General features: G+C 38.8%; 1 protein-coding gene across 1 annotated transcript in view; it reads left to right on the top strand.

Annotated features, from left to right (window-relative positions):
- The first annotated feature begins 5621 nt into the window (after positions 1 to 5621).
- The window catches only part of LOC133399935 (dmX-like protein 1), a 59171-nt gene continuing 48937 nt past the window's right edge, over positions 5622 to 15855 (top strand). Inside the window, 8 exon segments of the mRNA XM_061671980.1 lie at positions 5622 to 5991; positions 7767 to 7934; positions 9573 to 9698; positions 13677 to 13754; positions 14109 to 14187; positions 14272 to 14404; positions 14583 to 14649; positions 14747 to 14931. Of these exon segments, the coding sequence (XP_061527964.1) occupies positions 7848 to 7934; positions 9573 to 9698; positions 13677 to 13754; positions 14109 to 14187; positions 14272 to 14404; positions 14583 to 14649; positions 14747 to 14931 (755 nt within the window). The 5' untranslated portion in view covers positions 5622 to 5991; positions 7767 to 7847.

Here is a 15855-nt window from a genome sequence, read left to right as displayed (position 1 = left end):
GAAGGAAGTGGGTGCAGTGATGGGATATCCTGCCCGCCAGCCCCTCATCCTCCCACGTTGGGAAGTCTAAGCCAGGATGAGATGTCGTCCAAGCACAACACAAACATGCACAAGGTCCACTCATACACACTTTGCAGTGACGCACAAATGAGCAGGTGTGAGCAGTTAGACACGCAAGCTGTCCCTCGTGCTCAACACAAACTACAGTGGAACCTTTGAAGACAAAAGTCGCAGAAGATGTACAATTCACAATTGATGATGGTGCTTTTTGTGGCTAATTCCGTTAGAAGGAGCAGCTTCAACTAGGGGTATAAAGAGAAGAATGTAAGATGAAGAATATACAGTATAGTGGTAACTCGACATACGAGCTTCAGCGAGAGCACCCCCAAAAGTTAACAGCTGCTCCTTGCGAGTGTTCTCATTTTGTACTTGTGTGTTTGACTGTTTGTACCATCCATTCGACCATTCGATGCTCTAAGTGCAGCCACACCTCCAGTATCTCGGCCCCATTCGTCATGGTAATGAAATATGTCATCATACTGTATATCGGGCGGGATGTCCCGTCACTATGAGTGTACTGTATGTCTTGTGTGACGCTAAAATGTTTCTTAAAAGATAGCCTGCATAGATAAAACTCCTTTTATGATGTTGACAGTCGGACCCTGGAAGAGATTATTTCCACTTCCATTATTTTCTGGGTCGGGACATCCCTCTATCAAAATGGTTCAAAACGTGTGTCATGTGAACTGATGAGCCATTTCCCTGATACAAATGGAAGGTAAAAGTTGAAAATACATTCTTCAACCTGTTTCATCTTCAATCAGAATTTGTGCAAAAATGTTATTGGCTTACCCTTGGTCCATACACCAGTTAAAGTTTCTTGGATTTCTTTTAGTTGTTACATAACCTGACTAACTGAGTGATTAACCTACTACGGTAACCGACAAATGGCGATCAAAACATAACCTCTCACCTCGTATTTCTTGCAGATGGCAGCGGTAATAAACACCTCCACTTGTCCCAACAATATTCACAGCTCAGGTCATTTCCACTCAGGTCACCACATTTACATGGAAATCAGGCATAACAGTTCGCTTGGAAAGTGAATGGAAAAGCTGTAATACCTAAGAAAGTAACTAAATACTGATTAATAGAGCATGTAGATATAAACACACCACAAACATTTTTGGCACTGTTCTTATAGAATTAAAATACAATACATTTTGACAGTGCTTCTTCTTTTGATTTTGTTGGTGCATACATTTTGTTACTCGGCCACAGTGGAGTCACCAATTACAATCATCCATGCGCCTAACCCAAAATATTAAAGCGGGGTACATAATACCAATTTTTGAAATAACAAGGAGGGGGGGGGGGGGGGAATGCCATGTGTGTGCTTACTGCTCTTCCAATGTGTGGTGTACTCTAGATGACTAACACAGCTCTCCGCACAAATAATCTCCACTAACAATCACATCTAAACAACCAAACTAGATGTCTGTCGTAGTACCAAGACTGACCTCTGAGAGGCAGCATGGTTCCACAGGGCATCCAGACTGCTTGAAAAAAAATACAAAGAAGAAAAAACAAGCAGCAATGCTAGTATTATATTTCACGTCACAATCAAGACGTTGACTACACACATAAGGAGTTGCAATCATAAATATTGAACAGGTTTTACAATTGATGGCCCTGACTGTATTCCAAGCACATCGAAGTGTAAAGATCATTCTTAAAATACCTCTCACTGTAAGATAATCGCTCAGGATACATTTGAGAGACATCTAGCCTTTGTTGACTTGCTCATAAGGGGCAAGGAAATGCTTAAATTTCTACCGATTATCCGGAAATGTGTGCCCCGCTTTGGGGCAATTGGCATACTACACCCTGGACTAGTCACCAGTCAAACAGTACAATTGTGTAGAGTGCATTGTGTGGGATTTAATCCTACGACAACTTCACAAATGTCAGCTATGAGAACCGCTACACTACCAAGGGTCCTTCAACTGAGAATCAGAACAAATAAAGAGAGGACACCAGAAGATTGCTGTTGCTAATTCCAAAGAAACAAATTAAATGACAACCATAGCACTGGAAAGTCTGTGAACAACATAGATAAAGAGCTTATCCAGGCCATGTCATGACATAATTGCTGCCCCAATGCTTTTTCTCAATAAAAACAGTCAAAATCCTGAGAGATGTGATGATACTATTACCTTTAAAACGATTCACATTTAGTTAAGGGTTTTTTTTTGTGGCTGAATAACAATACTTGACTATCGTGCTTGACTCCCTCAACAGTCACACAATGGAAATAAGAGCAGAGAGAAAAAAAGAGCATGAATCATCAACATGGAAAGTGCAGTGCCACGCAGCTGGTGCACCGAGTTTGTTCACACACAAAAACGAAAAGATTATTTTATAAAGGTTTTAGAGGAAGCAAATAATAATCACCATGAGCCAAAATGAATTATTGTTGGGTGATCACTGCAATCAAGAGGAAACCTTTTTCAAAATAACTGATTGTAGTTGTCATTTTGCTTCATTATGATTTATTATTATTATTATTATTATTATTATTATTATTATTATGGTAAGGCCTTATGTTCTTGGCTGTCGGCTATATTTCAGCAACTTATTTTTCCTGTGGAAAAAGCTGCCTCCCTAGTCTCCTACCCTTCCTCCTCACTGGCTACATCAAAGCACGGCCACACTCATAGTCCAACCTCATTCTGGCACTACTCTCTTACCTCCAGATCCAGTAATTACAGCTCATATAGGACATCAATATTTCTTGTCAAACCAGTATAATAACGCCGCAGAGCAACTCATGGGAAGAACACACACCCATAAAACTCATGGATTAGGCATTAGGAAGAAATGATTCATCCCTCAATAGCTTCAATATCTTACAGCCCAGTATATCTGAATTGAGACCCCAGTTTGACAATAGAGATTTATGCTAGTGTGGTTTTTAAAAAGTTGCACAAGTCAGCCTTTGGGTTTATTTTCAGGAGAATGAATTTATTTTTTATTTTTTGCATAAAGCAACAGAGCTCGCTTGCAAGAAATGGAATGTGAGGTTTTTTTTGTTTTGTTTTGTTTTGGTTTTTAGGTGCTTCAATACTGCCCTCTTGTGTGTCCATGTGCAAAATCTGCTGTTTTAAAATTACTCTTTTTGTGTCCAACTTATCTCCAAGTTTGAGCAACTTTTAGTGTTAGTCAAAACATAACAAAATGTATTTTTGGTTGTTTTGTGACTTTAGAAATATATTAGATTCCTTTCATTTTACAGCAATGTAATATCATCATATCTGTTATGATCTACTGTATGTTTTTGTTGCGATTATATTTATTTTTGTTTCATTTCCTCCACATTTTGGCTCAACACCACAAAAACCTGCAACTCTGACAATATATACAGCATCCCTTTTCTATTTTGTTTGTCTTCATTATGGTCACAGAGGAGGGTGAGAGTCAGTACACCCTGGACTGGTCGCTATATTTTTGCAGAGCACATATTGACAAACAACCATTCACACTCACATTCACACCTGAGGACAATTTTGAGTCTTCAGTGAACCTAACATGCATGACTTTGAAATGCGGAAGGAAGCCGGGGTATCCAGAGAAAACCTACACAAGCGAAGGGAGAAGATGCAAACTCCAAACAGGAATGACGGAGCCCGGATTCAAACTGTCAACCTCAGAACTGTGAGGTGGATGTGCTAACCACTAGGGCAACAGGCCAACAGTGGAAGAGTATTTTTACTTGATTTTTTTTTATTACACAGTGGTTAACTTATTTTTACACTTTCATGACAGTTGCAAGTAGGACTAATTAGGTCAAACCAGCATCAGAGAATTGTGATTTAGTTCTGCACTAAAACATAATTCACTTTGACTCATATAATTATTAGAAATATATAGGGGGGAAAAAAAATCAAGAACCATATTTTTTTCCCAGCCATGTTTCCTGTTGTCACTGCTATTTTTGTGAAGACATGGCTTATGCGTGCAGTATTGGCCTTTGCTGATGTCTATGATGAGATGCTGCCTAAAAAAATCTGAACCCATGTGCAGAGAAATACACATTCTTAGGTTGTCTTCTAACATACATTTCAGACAGACAGCATTCATTAACCAAAGCAGAAGTGGCATACAATATAATATTTTGTGCATTTATTCTGCAAAGCTGCATGTTTTGCAATGTTCCGACCTACTTTCTCAACTGTTTTCATCATCCGACGCCTTGACAATAAACGCTGCCAGTCTCCACTAATGTCACGACGTGTCAGCCATTTTATTATCCATTGGTAAAGTTGGTCCCCTGTCCGCACTTGCATAGAATTGTTTTGAAGCCTCCCACACTATTTCCTAATTCAGCACTGTTTTTGTTTTTCTGTGGATCGTTGCAGTCATTCTGGAAATATCTATCGACCTAATTACCTAGCTAACCACCTATCTATTTCACGGGTACACATGTGTGGAGTTTGTTTGTCCATCTGTTTGTTAGTTTCAGCAGATTTGAGGATGTTGAACAGACGGCGGGTGCCATTATGATTTTGGGGGTGGAGAGTTCCAATAATGCCACAGTGACTCAAATGGTGAAAACAAATTCCTGTATCTGCACCTTTAAACTCTTTAAGTTTAAGTCTTTAAGTGTATCTGTCCTATTTACTTTTTTACTATGTCAAAATAATTTTGGGGCGAAAATCATTTAAAAAGATGATTAAAAAAATAAAGCTAGTGCCTGCCTAGGCACAGTATTGTTTATTTATGTATATATATTCAGTTTAAACTGTTTTTAACATGTATTCTACTACTGTTTGGTCTATAGTTTAGGTTAAATTACACTGCAAACACACATCTTGTGCTAAATCAAGTTTATTTGTATCGCCCTTAATCTGAGTCTTCAAATGGCTTCAAAGCTTCACAACTGATTGTAATAACAAATACTCTCACAAACTACAACATGAGGTACCCAGTAATTAATGTGTACTCCGTTTTAGTTTAATCCGTTTTGATTGACACTGTAAATGGTATTCATTACATGACAACAGTAGCCAAAGACAAGTGTAGTTTGTACAGAGTATTAGGCAACAGTGACACCTATTGATCACCCAAGCTTCACACATACCTGACCACTTTCACCATGTTTTAGGCTTGCTTTGAATTTACCTACGTATGTTTTGAAGCTTTTTTTTTTTTTTTTTTTTTAAGTGTTTCGTTTGCATACTTACCTCTCAGTAAATGCTCTCCTCACTGGCCTTTTCTTGGACCAGAAACATGAGAAGAAGAAGAAAAAACATTACACTGTAAAAATATGCAATTAATTAGTATAATTAACTTAAAAAATAGTCTACCTGTTATCACCTGAAGGAGTAGTCAATATTATTTATATTATCATCTCACTCAGCATAATGATTGAGGCGCTGGGTATGAGTGACCTCCCGTTTTATTTGCTATTTTAGTTATTTGTTTGCGCAAGTCATTGTGTAAACACTCCGGTGGAAACAGAAAGTGACGATAAATAATTACAGAGCAGTAATTACTGACAAACCGGTCCTCGCGGCTCTGTCGAATACAACTACAAGTCCCAGGGTGCACTGCGTCAACACGGTCGCTATCATGACGCATCTCCACCGTAGCCTCGTCTAATGAAGCTTTCTATTTGCTAACCTTGAGGAGAGGTTGGCTCCTTGTGGGTTACGGTTCAAGAAGTAGCAACGTTTTAGGCAAGCGAGGTTTCTCGGGAGCTGAATATGTGTCCTACGTGCTCTAAACCTGCCCGTGTGACGGCGAGCTGTAAAAGAGAGCTTCCCGGGGCTAGTGCGCTAAAGCTAGCGAAGTGAGTGGACCGAATCGGTACCAGTTCGAACCTCTTGCTCGGGCAGTTACACTCGTACCTGAATTTAAAGCTGCTCCAGGGAGGAGGCATTGACGGTGGACGTTATATCGGCGGGACATTATCCAAAAGTACGACACGAGGTAAGTACTAGTTTCACATTAGTTCATTTCGAGCCCATTAGTGATGGTGGCTAGCTAAACTTGACAGCCTAGTTGACACGATTCGGTTCAAGTCCAAAGACGGGTACCGAAGCGTAGTTGTAGAATACTAAATAGCTTTGACGACAACATTAAATGCGTATTGTGTCAGTTTAAATGCCTCTTGTGGTGTGGTTGTCCTTGTTTCTAATGTGCTCGAGTCTCGACTTATCACGTGAGTGCCCACAACACAAGATGCAGGACGTGGAATTGACCGCTTTCTTGTTCATTCCAGCCGAACTATTACGACTATTATTTAAAAAAAAAAACACTTGTCGTATCTCATTCTAAACTGACAAAACGTGTTCAGAAGAGTTTATCTTGTCAATTAATTAGCTAAAACACCAACTTCCGCGGTTAAATTGGGCATGCACTCATTGGACACTTCATTAGGTACACCTATCCTATTTAATGCAGACTTTGCCGACCTTTATTAAGCCAAGGCAGATGTTTTCGATTAGAACGATGTCTCAAAAAGTGCACAAGACCAGTCAAAAGTTTTGGCACGATTTCTCATTCAAGCAACTTGAGAAAGTGTGTCCAAACGTTAAACTGTACAGTGGACCCTCGCATATTCACACCTGCGGATTCACCCATTTGTGGTTTATTATTATTTTTTTAAATTTAGAATAAACATTGTTTGATTGTTTTTACTTTTTAAAATGTAATTTTTAAGTGTGTGGGAACAACCCCCGTTTTTCGTGGAAATCACTTATTGGCGGTATATCTCTGCTTCTTCAAGAATTGTTTGGGTTTAAAAAAAATGTTTTTTTTTTTTTGACACAATTGTAATGGGTGTTAATTATTTGCACGTTTTCGTTGTTCGCGGTCAGACCCAGGCTCTACCCTGGGGGTCCACAGTACAAGGGATTGAACGACTAAAGATTTCTTTGTAGTTTTTGAGTTGAAGTCGATTAATCGATGTCTTTAAAATAATTTAACTCATCTTTTTCTCCTCCCAAACCGGTTTTACGTAAAGACATTTTGACGGACTTGCATAGAATCCAAACAAAAATAAATTATTAAAAATTCTACTCACCATTGCGCTGAATGGATGTAACTGTTGTAATTAGTGGGGTCCCGTCACGTTTTTCTCGTTTATGAGCTGGACAGACTCATCTTGTGTTGTGTAGCGTATTGGAATGTTGTTGTAGCCACACTCCAAAAATGTAGTTTATTTGCATTTCTCTGTTTTACTTTCTATTTCACTGATATTTCAAAGATGGCCTTGCATATTTTTCAAGTGAACGTGCTGCCGGTCTTGTTTTTGGTAAAATATTTTTTAAAAAGTATGCTTTTTCTTAAATGAGTCAGATCAAAACGCCATATGTATTTATTTGTTGCGGTTCCACGCATTATTGTGCTAATTGTTTCTTTTGCAGAAAGCTTTCCTGTGCTGAAAATGTAGTCCAACTCCACAAAAGTGGTACAATTTGGAGTTCAACTCAAATTTTACCTCCTCGGAAGATAAAAAAAAACATCATCGTAGGCTTCACCAGAGTGAAGTGTTACCTCCACAAGTGTGCTTTGCACTTTCTGTTGATAACCATAGAACCGTAAAGTTAACTATTTTTTAAAGCTTTTGTTCTGGAGGTTCCACTGTGTGGTGCAGTGATGACTTTTGGATCAGTCGATGATGAACTCAAGACTTAACGGTCAAAAAACATTCTGTTTATATCATCACACTTTATCGGTCCTTCCTTTCGTCTCTCCCTTAGAGCCGGGCCACATCACATTTTATGCCACAAATGATGACGACTGTTGTGTGAAAGTAGGAGGAAAGAGCATTCACCAGGGTCATGAATCTTCATCAGGTCCTCACAGGGGCAGTTAACCCCGGGGACAATTGTTTCTCTGTAGGGAGCGTCAACAATGTACCATTCACGGTAAGTTACAGCAAATTTTTCTTATTTCTCTCCAAGCCACTCTGGTTGGCAAAGTGATCTGTTTCAAGCATTATAGTGGCATATTTCAGTTCAATACAATTCTTATGTAGAGTTAGTTACAGTTTGGGTGATGGGGAGTTACAGTTGGTCCAAGTGGTTGGGAGGGTGGGTGGATGGGGGTAAATAGCATGCTAGATGTAAATGAGGGCATTTGCACAAAAAATGCCATTTTGGCCATGGGTATAAATGACAACTGCTTTTAGAGGTCTGAAAATGCCAACTTTGGACAAGTTGTGATCAGACTTTACACCAATTTGATCGGGCTGATCAGTACCGGCCGGTATTTAGCATTTTATGCTGATTGGCTTTAATGTAATTCGCCGTCAAATGACGTCATTGATTGGCTCCGCAAAAGACATTTACTCCGCGTCGCCGCGTGCGCAGTACATTTGAATCCAAAAGCTAGTTTATTTTTATCCTTGTCGCGTGTCTTTTGACGTAGTACTATAAATATCTGACGGCCAAAGAAGTTATTTAAAAAAAAAAATAATAATAAAAAATAAAAAAAAAAAAAACTTTGGCAATGTGGGACAGACAACACGTAATGCCCGGATCAGACTACAAGACAAATTTGCTCTTTCACGATTGCACTGCCAGACTACTGCAATAAAATCTTGTATTCCGCATCCCGTTTTTTACGATCATTGGGCTTTATCTTGTCAACTCAAATGCGACCGGATACACTTGTTACCGTGGCGACGACAAGAGTGAAGCGAGCCGACAGTATTATAAAGACAAAATGGGGGAAAATGTGTGTTGGTGGTCCGTTTAAGGCTTGCTTGAGGTATGTTTACGTTCTTTTAATACGATACGGCTCACAAGCAGGCAATAAAATGTTATGTAGCATAGCAAGCTAGTGGTAGCACGAACGGTTGAACGAAAACATGCCGCTGTTCTGTCGAATCATGCTCTAAAGTTTCGGTGTGGGTGAAGTCATTTAATTAAAAATAAAGAGAGTTTATTTCAGTAAGTTCACACCAATTATTTCTGTCATGTAATGTTGGTTTGACCTGACTGATTAGAATACACGATCTGACTAGAGCAGTGATTTCCAGCCTTTATGGAGGCAAGGAACATAAAGACAACATAGTACAATTAAAAAATCTGACGGCATACCAATAAACAAAAATGTCACAAAAAGTGGATACATTAAGTAGTGTATTTACTTCCTGCCATCTTAGAAGACCAATCATTTGTTCTGTCTGTCTGTCACTATGCCTCACTGGCATAAATAGAGGAACAAAGATACATTTATTGTAAATATAATTTTCTCATTAAAAAAAAAAGTGAAAATAACTTGTGGTCTGCAAAATTAACTGCGTTTCTTGGACATTGTGGTGCAAAAGCACTTCCCATTACGGCAAAAAGGTCTGTCTGTTTTAAATCGGACATACGGTTTATTTTGCCTCCTGTATCTCAAAGGCAACTGTATTTGGATAGTAAATCAATAGGGTAACTACTTCTCTCTCTCACCTTTTGTTAGGAGCCACAGTCAAAGTGAATGTCAAGGCTGATCTTATCGGTTTGACCTCACCCTCACCTCTTCCTCTCATTGCTCTCTTTTATGCATCTTGATAGGCCTATGCTTCTGGTTGTGACGTGGTCATTTTGGGCAGCGATTTTGAACGAGTGCAGATCATTCCAGGGGCCAAACATGGAAATATCCAGGTGGGATGTGTCGACTGCTCGCTGCAGGGAGGACAGGTAGGGTCAACTTCCCGGTGATGCCATTTCTATTACTTTTAATAGTTGACTGTTTTTGCCTAACATTTTCAAGAGACACAAGGAAATAAAATAGAACAAAGAGGACATACTGACATTTGCTTAGGCTTTTTCATAATAATGGTGTTAGTTCCATAACAGCAATGCTCGTGACTTTATCACATTGTTTGTCATAATCCTTGTTGATTTAAAAAAAAATGAAAAGAGCAAAAGAAGAGGAGCTGTGTATCCCTGTGCAGAAAAGATATACAGAGAATCCACTGTTGCTGTTATCAAGGAATCAACATTATGAAGGTGGATTTGGGTCATATTTAAGATGAGGATTATTGAATATCTTGTAAAGTTTCACAACCAAGCCAATCATGTTCCTCATTATGAGGCAGTTTAATTGTGCTAAACTTGTGATGGTCGTCACTGGTGCTCACATACTTTTAATTCGATACTGCTCACAAGGAGGCAACAAAACGTTCTGTCGAATCATGCTGTAAAATCAAGACTGAGAGGTTGTGGGTCACTGTCGGAAAGTACTGTTGTGTGGGAAAAAAAATACTTGTGATAGAGAATAACTAATACAAATATTTGGAGACAAGGTTACTTGTGCAGTTTATTATCTTGGCAAAGAGGTCAGACAGTTTGACACAGACATGCAGGATCTTACAGGTCTGGCCAAGAAGGGGTCTCAAAGCTTGGTTTTTATATGTTACTAAATGAAAATAATCTGATCAATTCACATACTACAGATAAATACAGTCAGATGGTCAAAGAAACAAACAAACAGCATGTGAACTAACAGGGAGGTCTCAAAGTTTTCTTCCTCTCGGAAATTCATGCAGTTTACTTCACACCTCTACATTTCGCCATTGGAGTCACCTCTTGTGTGTTCTTGTTAAACCAATTGTTGCGATTCACTATTAAAGTTACAAAACACTGCTCGACTGAACTTTGTGTTGACCACCATACAAAGATTTTTATATCGTAAATAATGAACAGGTGTAACATTTACAGTTGTGCGCTCGGACTGTTTTCCTAGCAGATCGGGGAGTGTGTGGTGTGTTTAGAACACACCACAGGGTAATCACTCCGGATAATCTTTAGAGATATCCTACATAATCTTTAGAGATATCCTATCCTACAATTGGGACTTTGCCGTCTTTGATCGGAAGAGAGGAACATGCTCAATTTAGGCCTGAATATCGTTGTGTGTGTGCGTGTGTGTGTGTGATGCGTGCGTGCACGTACATACGTACGAGAAGCTGGCACGGGAATAGATGTTGACTCCCACTACCTCCAAGTGTTTTAAAAAAAAAATAAAAAACAAAAAAATAGAAATCCTGCTCCCATTCCCTCCCAATCCCAAGTGTTTAAAAAAATAATAATAATCTTGCCAAATCCCAACTGTTTGGGGGAAAAAAATCCCCTCCAATCCTGAGTTTTTCTTTTGGGGGGAACCCACTTCCACAGAGATTGATCCCAATCCCGAGCCAAAATTTCAGTCCTGCTCGGTTTGTCTTCCTTGGTATGAAATATGCATTACATGTCTGAATGATAAAGAAGTGGGAGGAAACCGGAGTACCCAGAGAAAACCCACGCAGGCACGGTGAGAACATCCAAACTCAACACAGGCGAGACAGGGTCCTCAGAACTGTGAGGCAGATGTGCTAATAGTGCCATATTGTTATTATAACTTGTTTTTCAGAGAGTTTGAGGACTATATGCAGAGGGTATTGTTTATTGCCTGTTTGTATGTGTTTATACAGCGTTTGTGTACCAATATTCATTATTTTGAGAGATGCAAGTGCCGCGAGTTCGATGCTAATTTTTGTTAGGTTGTCAATGGTGTTTTTCATTCATTGTGTGTTAGCTTTGAGCTAGTGATTTTTATGAAAAAAACTTAATCTGTGATGTATTTGAACATTCACTTGGTGTAAATCTTTTATATCTGTTTAGTTTTACAGTGAACTTCAAGTGGAGTTTCAATAAATGACTTTAAGCAAGCAACATTCACTCTTACTCCTTGCTAATATGTTAGCACCTTAGCAAGCAGTTGTTGTGATCACATGGGCTCTGCACGCTGTCCGGGTGCTGATGGATAGAAGCGCTGGAGTGGAGTATGGAATGGACTGCTTGTATAAGCGTGGTAAAATTGGAGATGCAGTCCGACCCGATTCATATTTTTGCTGACATCAGACCAATTTCCGATTTCAAAGATCGGATTGCGACACCCCTAATTTTGATGGCATGTGACCTTTCCAGTGAGTGGGTACCTGCCCACTTCGTGTTTGGTACCCACTCACTCATCTCAGCTGAACAGCTACACGGCATGTCCGGGTTGTAAGCGAGCGAGGCTCAGCTGCCTGCCATACAAATATAGTATATAAAAGCGTGCATGTTGTTTTATAACAATTTATAGTTATAATTCATTATGTCTCTGTTGATCAAATAGCGAAGCTTAAATTCATTGTGGCCAGCGATGAACGTCACATGCAGGTTCAATTGAAGTCAATGGGAGCGGCTGACGAGCCTAACCTCAAAATACCCTCCCCCCCGTTCTTAATTTCCACCCACTTCCTCTTTCAGCTCACATTCCCTTATTAGTGGACCAACAATCCAGTGCTTGGTGAATTCGGTTTCACAATGATAGTTTCACCCCACATCAAAGAATCCATACACGACATTGCTATGAACGCTTGGCTGTTACAAGACGCCGTGATATTGCCAAGTACCAATCAAAGCAAAGCTGTTTTCCATATTTAATTTAAGAATAACAGTGATCCAATCAGAGCAAAGCTTATTTGCACATCGGCTTGTAATGAGAAATGCGGCCATCTGAATTTACAGGTGTAAAAGACAATCTAGAATGGCTTGAAAAGGGCATCCTGGGCATTTCCAACCCAAGTTATCTTGAAAACCCGGTAAAAGGATGTTCTTTAACATTTATTTAAGGTAAGGCAATTGAGAACTCATTCTCATTTGCAATGCAGACCTGGCTGCAGACAGCAGAGTAAACCAAAAATGTTAATTTAATTAACTTGTGAGTAAATGTGCTTTCTCTGTAGGTGAAACACACTGATTGAAATCATATGAAAACATCATTGTGCAAATGTTCTTGTGTCCATTCGTATACTTCACTTTGCATGTATTTTACTTACTTGACATGATTGTGCATAGTACTTACACTGCTGACTGCCTGAATGACCGGAGCCCTGTGATTTATTAAGAGAATGTTCTTTGTTTTCATTCCAGTAATCTGGTGAATATTGTGAACTGTGGAAAGCACGTGTAGCCCTGAATGAATCATTAAGGAGAAGTTTGCATGGTAGACAATTGAGGGCTGACTCAACACTGGCTTTTTATAGACTTGAGGCATTTTTTTTCCTTGTCTAGTATATATTCAGGGTTTTTCATACAATTCATCTGTAGCTGCTTCATCCTCTAACACTGACAAAAACAAGCATAGCACAGATCACAGTTTTATTTGGCGCATATTCAGATAAAATGTACTTATGTATTTGAGTTCTCACATGGTCCTAACTTGTGTAAGAAATTTATATTAAATAATTGGTATTGTCAGAGTTGAAGAAACACTACTTTTATCCCCTTAACATTGGGATGTATGTGAAAGACTGCGTGGACGCTTTTTAAATAATACCACATGAATATGCAAATGATCGCAAAGTTTTTTTTACAATTTTGTTGTTTTTTTTTTCAGCAAAAAAAACAAGTTTTTTTTTTTTACAATTCACATGTCCCAGAACTATCCTTATTAATAAATAGCTTTTGCACATAGTTTTCTGTGGAAATTGTAAAAATAAGCCTTATACAGTATTTAACAAACCATGTGGTGAAAATGGTATTTCTATTAATATAGTTTGTTTTTCTAAATAGCATGTGTAATTTATTGTATAGTCTTTCTTCTGCCCTTAATACCTTTTACTATCTTCATTTTTTGTCTTCTGGCAGATTGCAGCTTCCTATGGAAGCATTGTATGCATTTTTGAGCCAATTCAGCATCCGGATCAAAAAGTCACATCACTGACAGTGAGTAGCCATTTAATTTACATTGTGAAAAAGCCATCAAAGCTCTCTCCAATGTCTGCTAGGTCATGGAAGTTACTTGACTTGAAGTCCCATAATGTCTGAGGTCAGGAAGACATATTATGTTTGTCTACTATTTTTGACATTATGCATAACTGAAACAAGCAATAAAACATGGCACCATGGCATTCTTTCGTAATTTATTCCTGTTGTGACACCAATGCAGAAGTCTTGTTAAACGCACAGTACCTGTTTCATTGCAGTTGTTTCCGTGTATTACAATTTTAGATGTAGCAGTGTGGCCTAATCACGTGTGTCACATTGTACATACTAATGTTAGCCTCTATTTGCACACAGAAGTTAAACTGCCAATGGCAGAAGACTGGCCAGTTTGTTTTGCAGTCTATGGTGCGCAACCTGGCATGGCACCCCAAAGGTACTTGATGTTTGCACACAAAACACCATGGTTTAAAGACATTTTGTTGTTGATTCCGATAGTGTACGTGTGTTATCTGTGCAGGGAGCATGCTATTAACAGGCTCCAGTTGCCTGCAGTTATGGTCTCATTTTGATGGAGGGAAAGATGCTGACGGAGGAAAGCAGGCAGAAATAAGAGACTGTCATTGTACTTGGGGATGTATCTGGCAAAGCAAGTAAGTTATTGATGATAATTGGTTAGTGTGTTTTTATGGCAGTATTTCCTTAACGACGTATGAATTATTGTGTGTTCAGCACTTATAGATATATTGCCATTTCTGCTAGGTGTTACGTGGGATAATATTTTTAGGCATTGTAGAATAACTGAGGTTAAAACTATAACCTTGTCTACAGGACAGCCTCTCCAGTCAATTTAATGAAGTTTTCTCCTGATGGAGAATTCTTTGCTACTGCTGGGCAGGTAAAAAAAAAAAAAACTATTGTGGTTAAATTTTATATTTTTGTTATTTTAGCCGAAATAGACACAACTTAGTGTTTACCTGTATTTTTTTCCCCAGGATGACTGCCTTATAAAGGTGTGGTACAGCACTAATAAGTGGAAGTCTGGAAGTTTCAGACTTTTCACCCCTCCGGAATCCAGTGTCGACTTTCAGGGAGAGCTAGCCTTTTCTTTCGTGTACCTGGGCCATCCACGTTCTGTTATTGGCTTCTCCTGGAGGAAGACCAGCAAGTACATGCCACGGTATGCAAACTGTAGAGGTAGCATTTTGACATCCTTCTCTTTGTACTTATCTATGTATAATGGAAAACTCCACAATTCAACACAAACTTGTATGGATTTCGCAATGTAGCGATGGATAAAACAATTGAAGTATCAACAGCCTTATTTAGAACAGGTCTTATTGGACATACCTTACTGTGTGTTTTTCTTTTTGGGTATTTTCACATTGTAAGGTGACCTGTGAACCCAGATGGTGTTTGTAGCCTAAATGACATACATCATCATGGGATAGCAATGTCATGCATTCAAATTGACTTTCCGATAGGGCCTACCAGTTGTCCTTTTGAATAGCGTAATGTTGTTGTGTGTAACAAAGCAATAAAAAAAAAAGGTTTACAGCAACACATTTAATTATAAAAACACACACTATAATTGACCGTTATTTGATCGAATAGCACAAGAAACGTAGATTTATATCATCACCTGTACGTTGCGTTTTAATGTCGTTGTGTGCAGCACTTCCCCATAACAGAGTAGTTGGTGTGTTTGTGAACACTGTGTTTTAATGTCCAAGCTACCATGCAGCACACGTACCTTCTGCGGCACCATAATAATTCTTATTAGAACAAATATATATATATAAATATATATATACATTTAAGAGGTGAATGTTTTGTTCCACTGTCTAGCCAAGCAAAACATGTAGCAAAGGTAGCAGTGTCATCAAAGTAATAAATACATTGACATTTTACATACTGTAGATTTTCTATGCCGCTCATAATCAAGCATCACAGGTGATATTGCGATGCCTACTGACTTTGGGCAAGAGGCGGCGTATACCCTGGACTGGTCATCAACCAATCGCAGGGCACATATAGACAAACAACTATTCATACCTAAGGACATTTTAGTCTTCAATAAGCCTAACATGCAAGTTTTTTGGAA

The sequence above is a fragment of the Phycodurus eques genome, chromosome 3, assembly GCF_024500275.1.
Source record: "Phycodurus eques isolate BA_2022a chromosome 3, UOR_Pequ_1.1, whole genome shotgun sequence".
Classification (NCBI taxonomy): Eukaryota; Metazoa; Chordata; class Actinopteri; order Syngnathiformes; family Syngnathidae; genus Phycodurus; species Phycodurus eques.
This window is presented reverse-complemented; position numbering and strand designations above follow the sequence as displayed.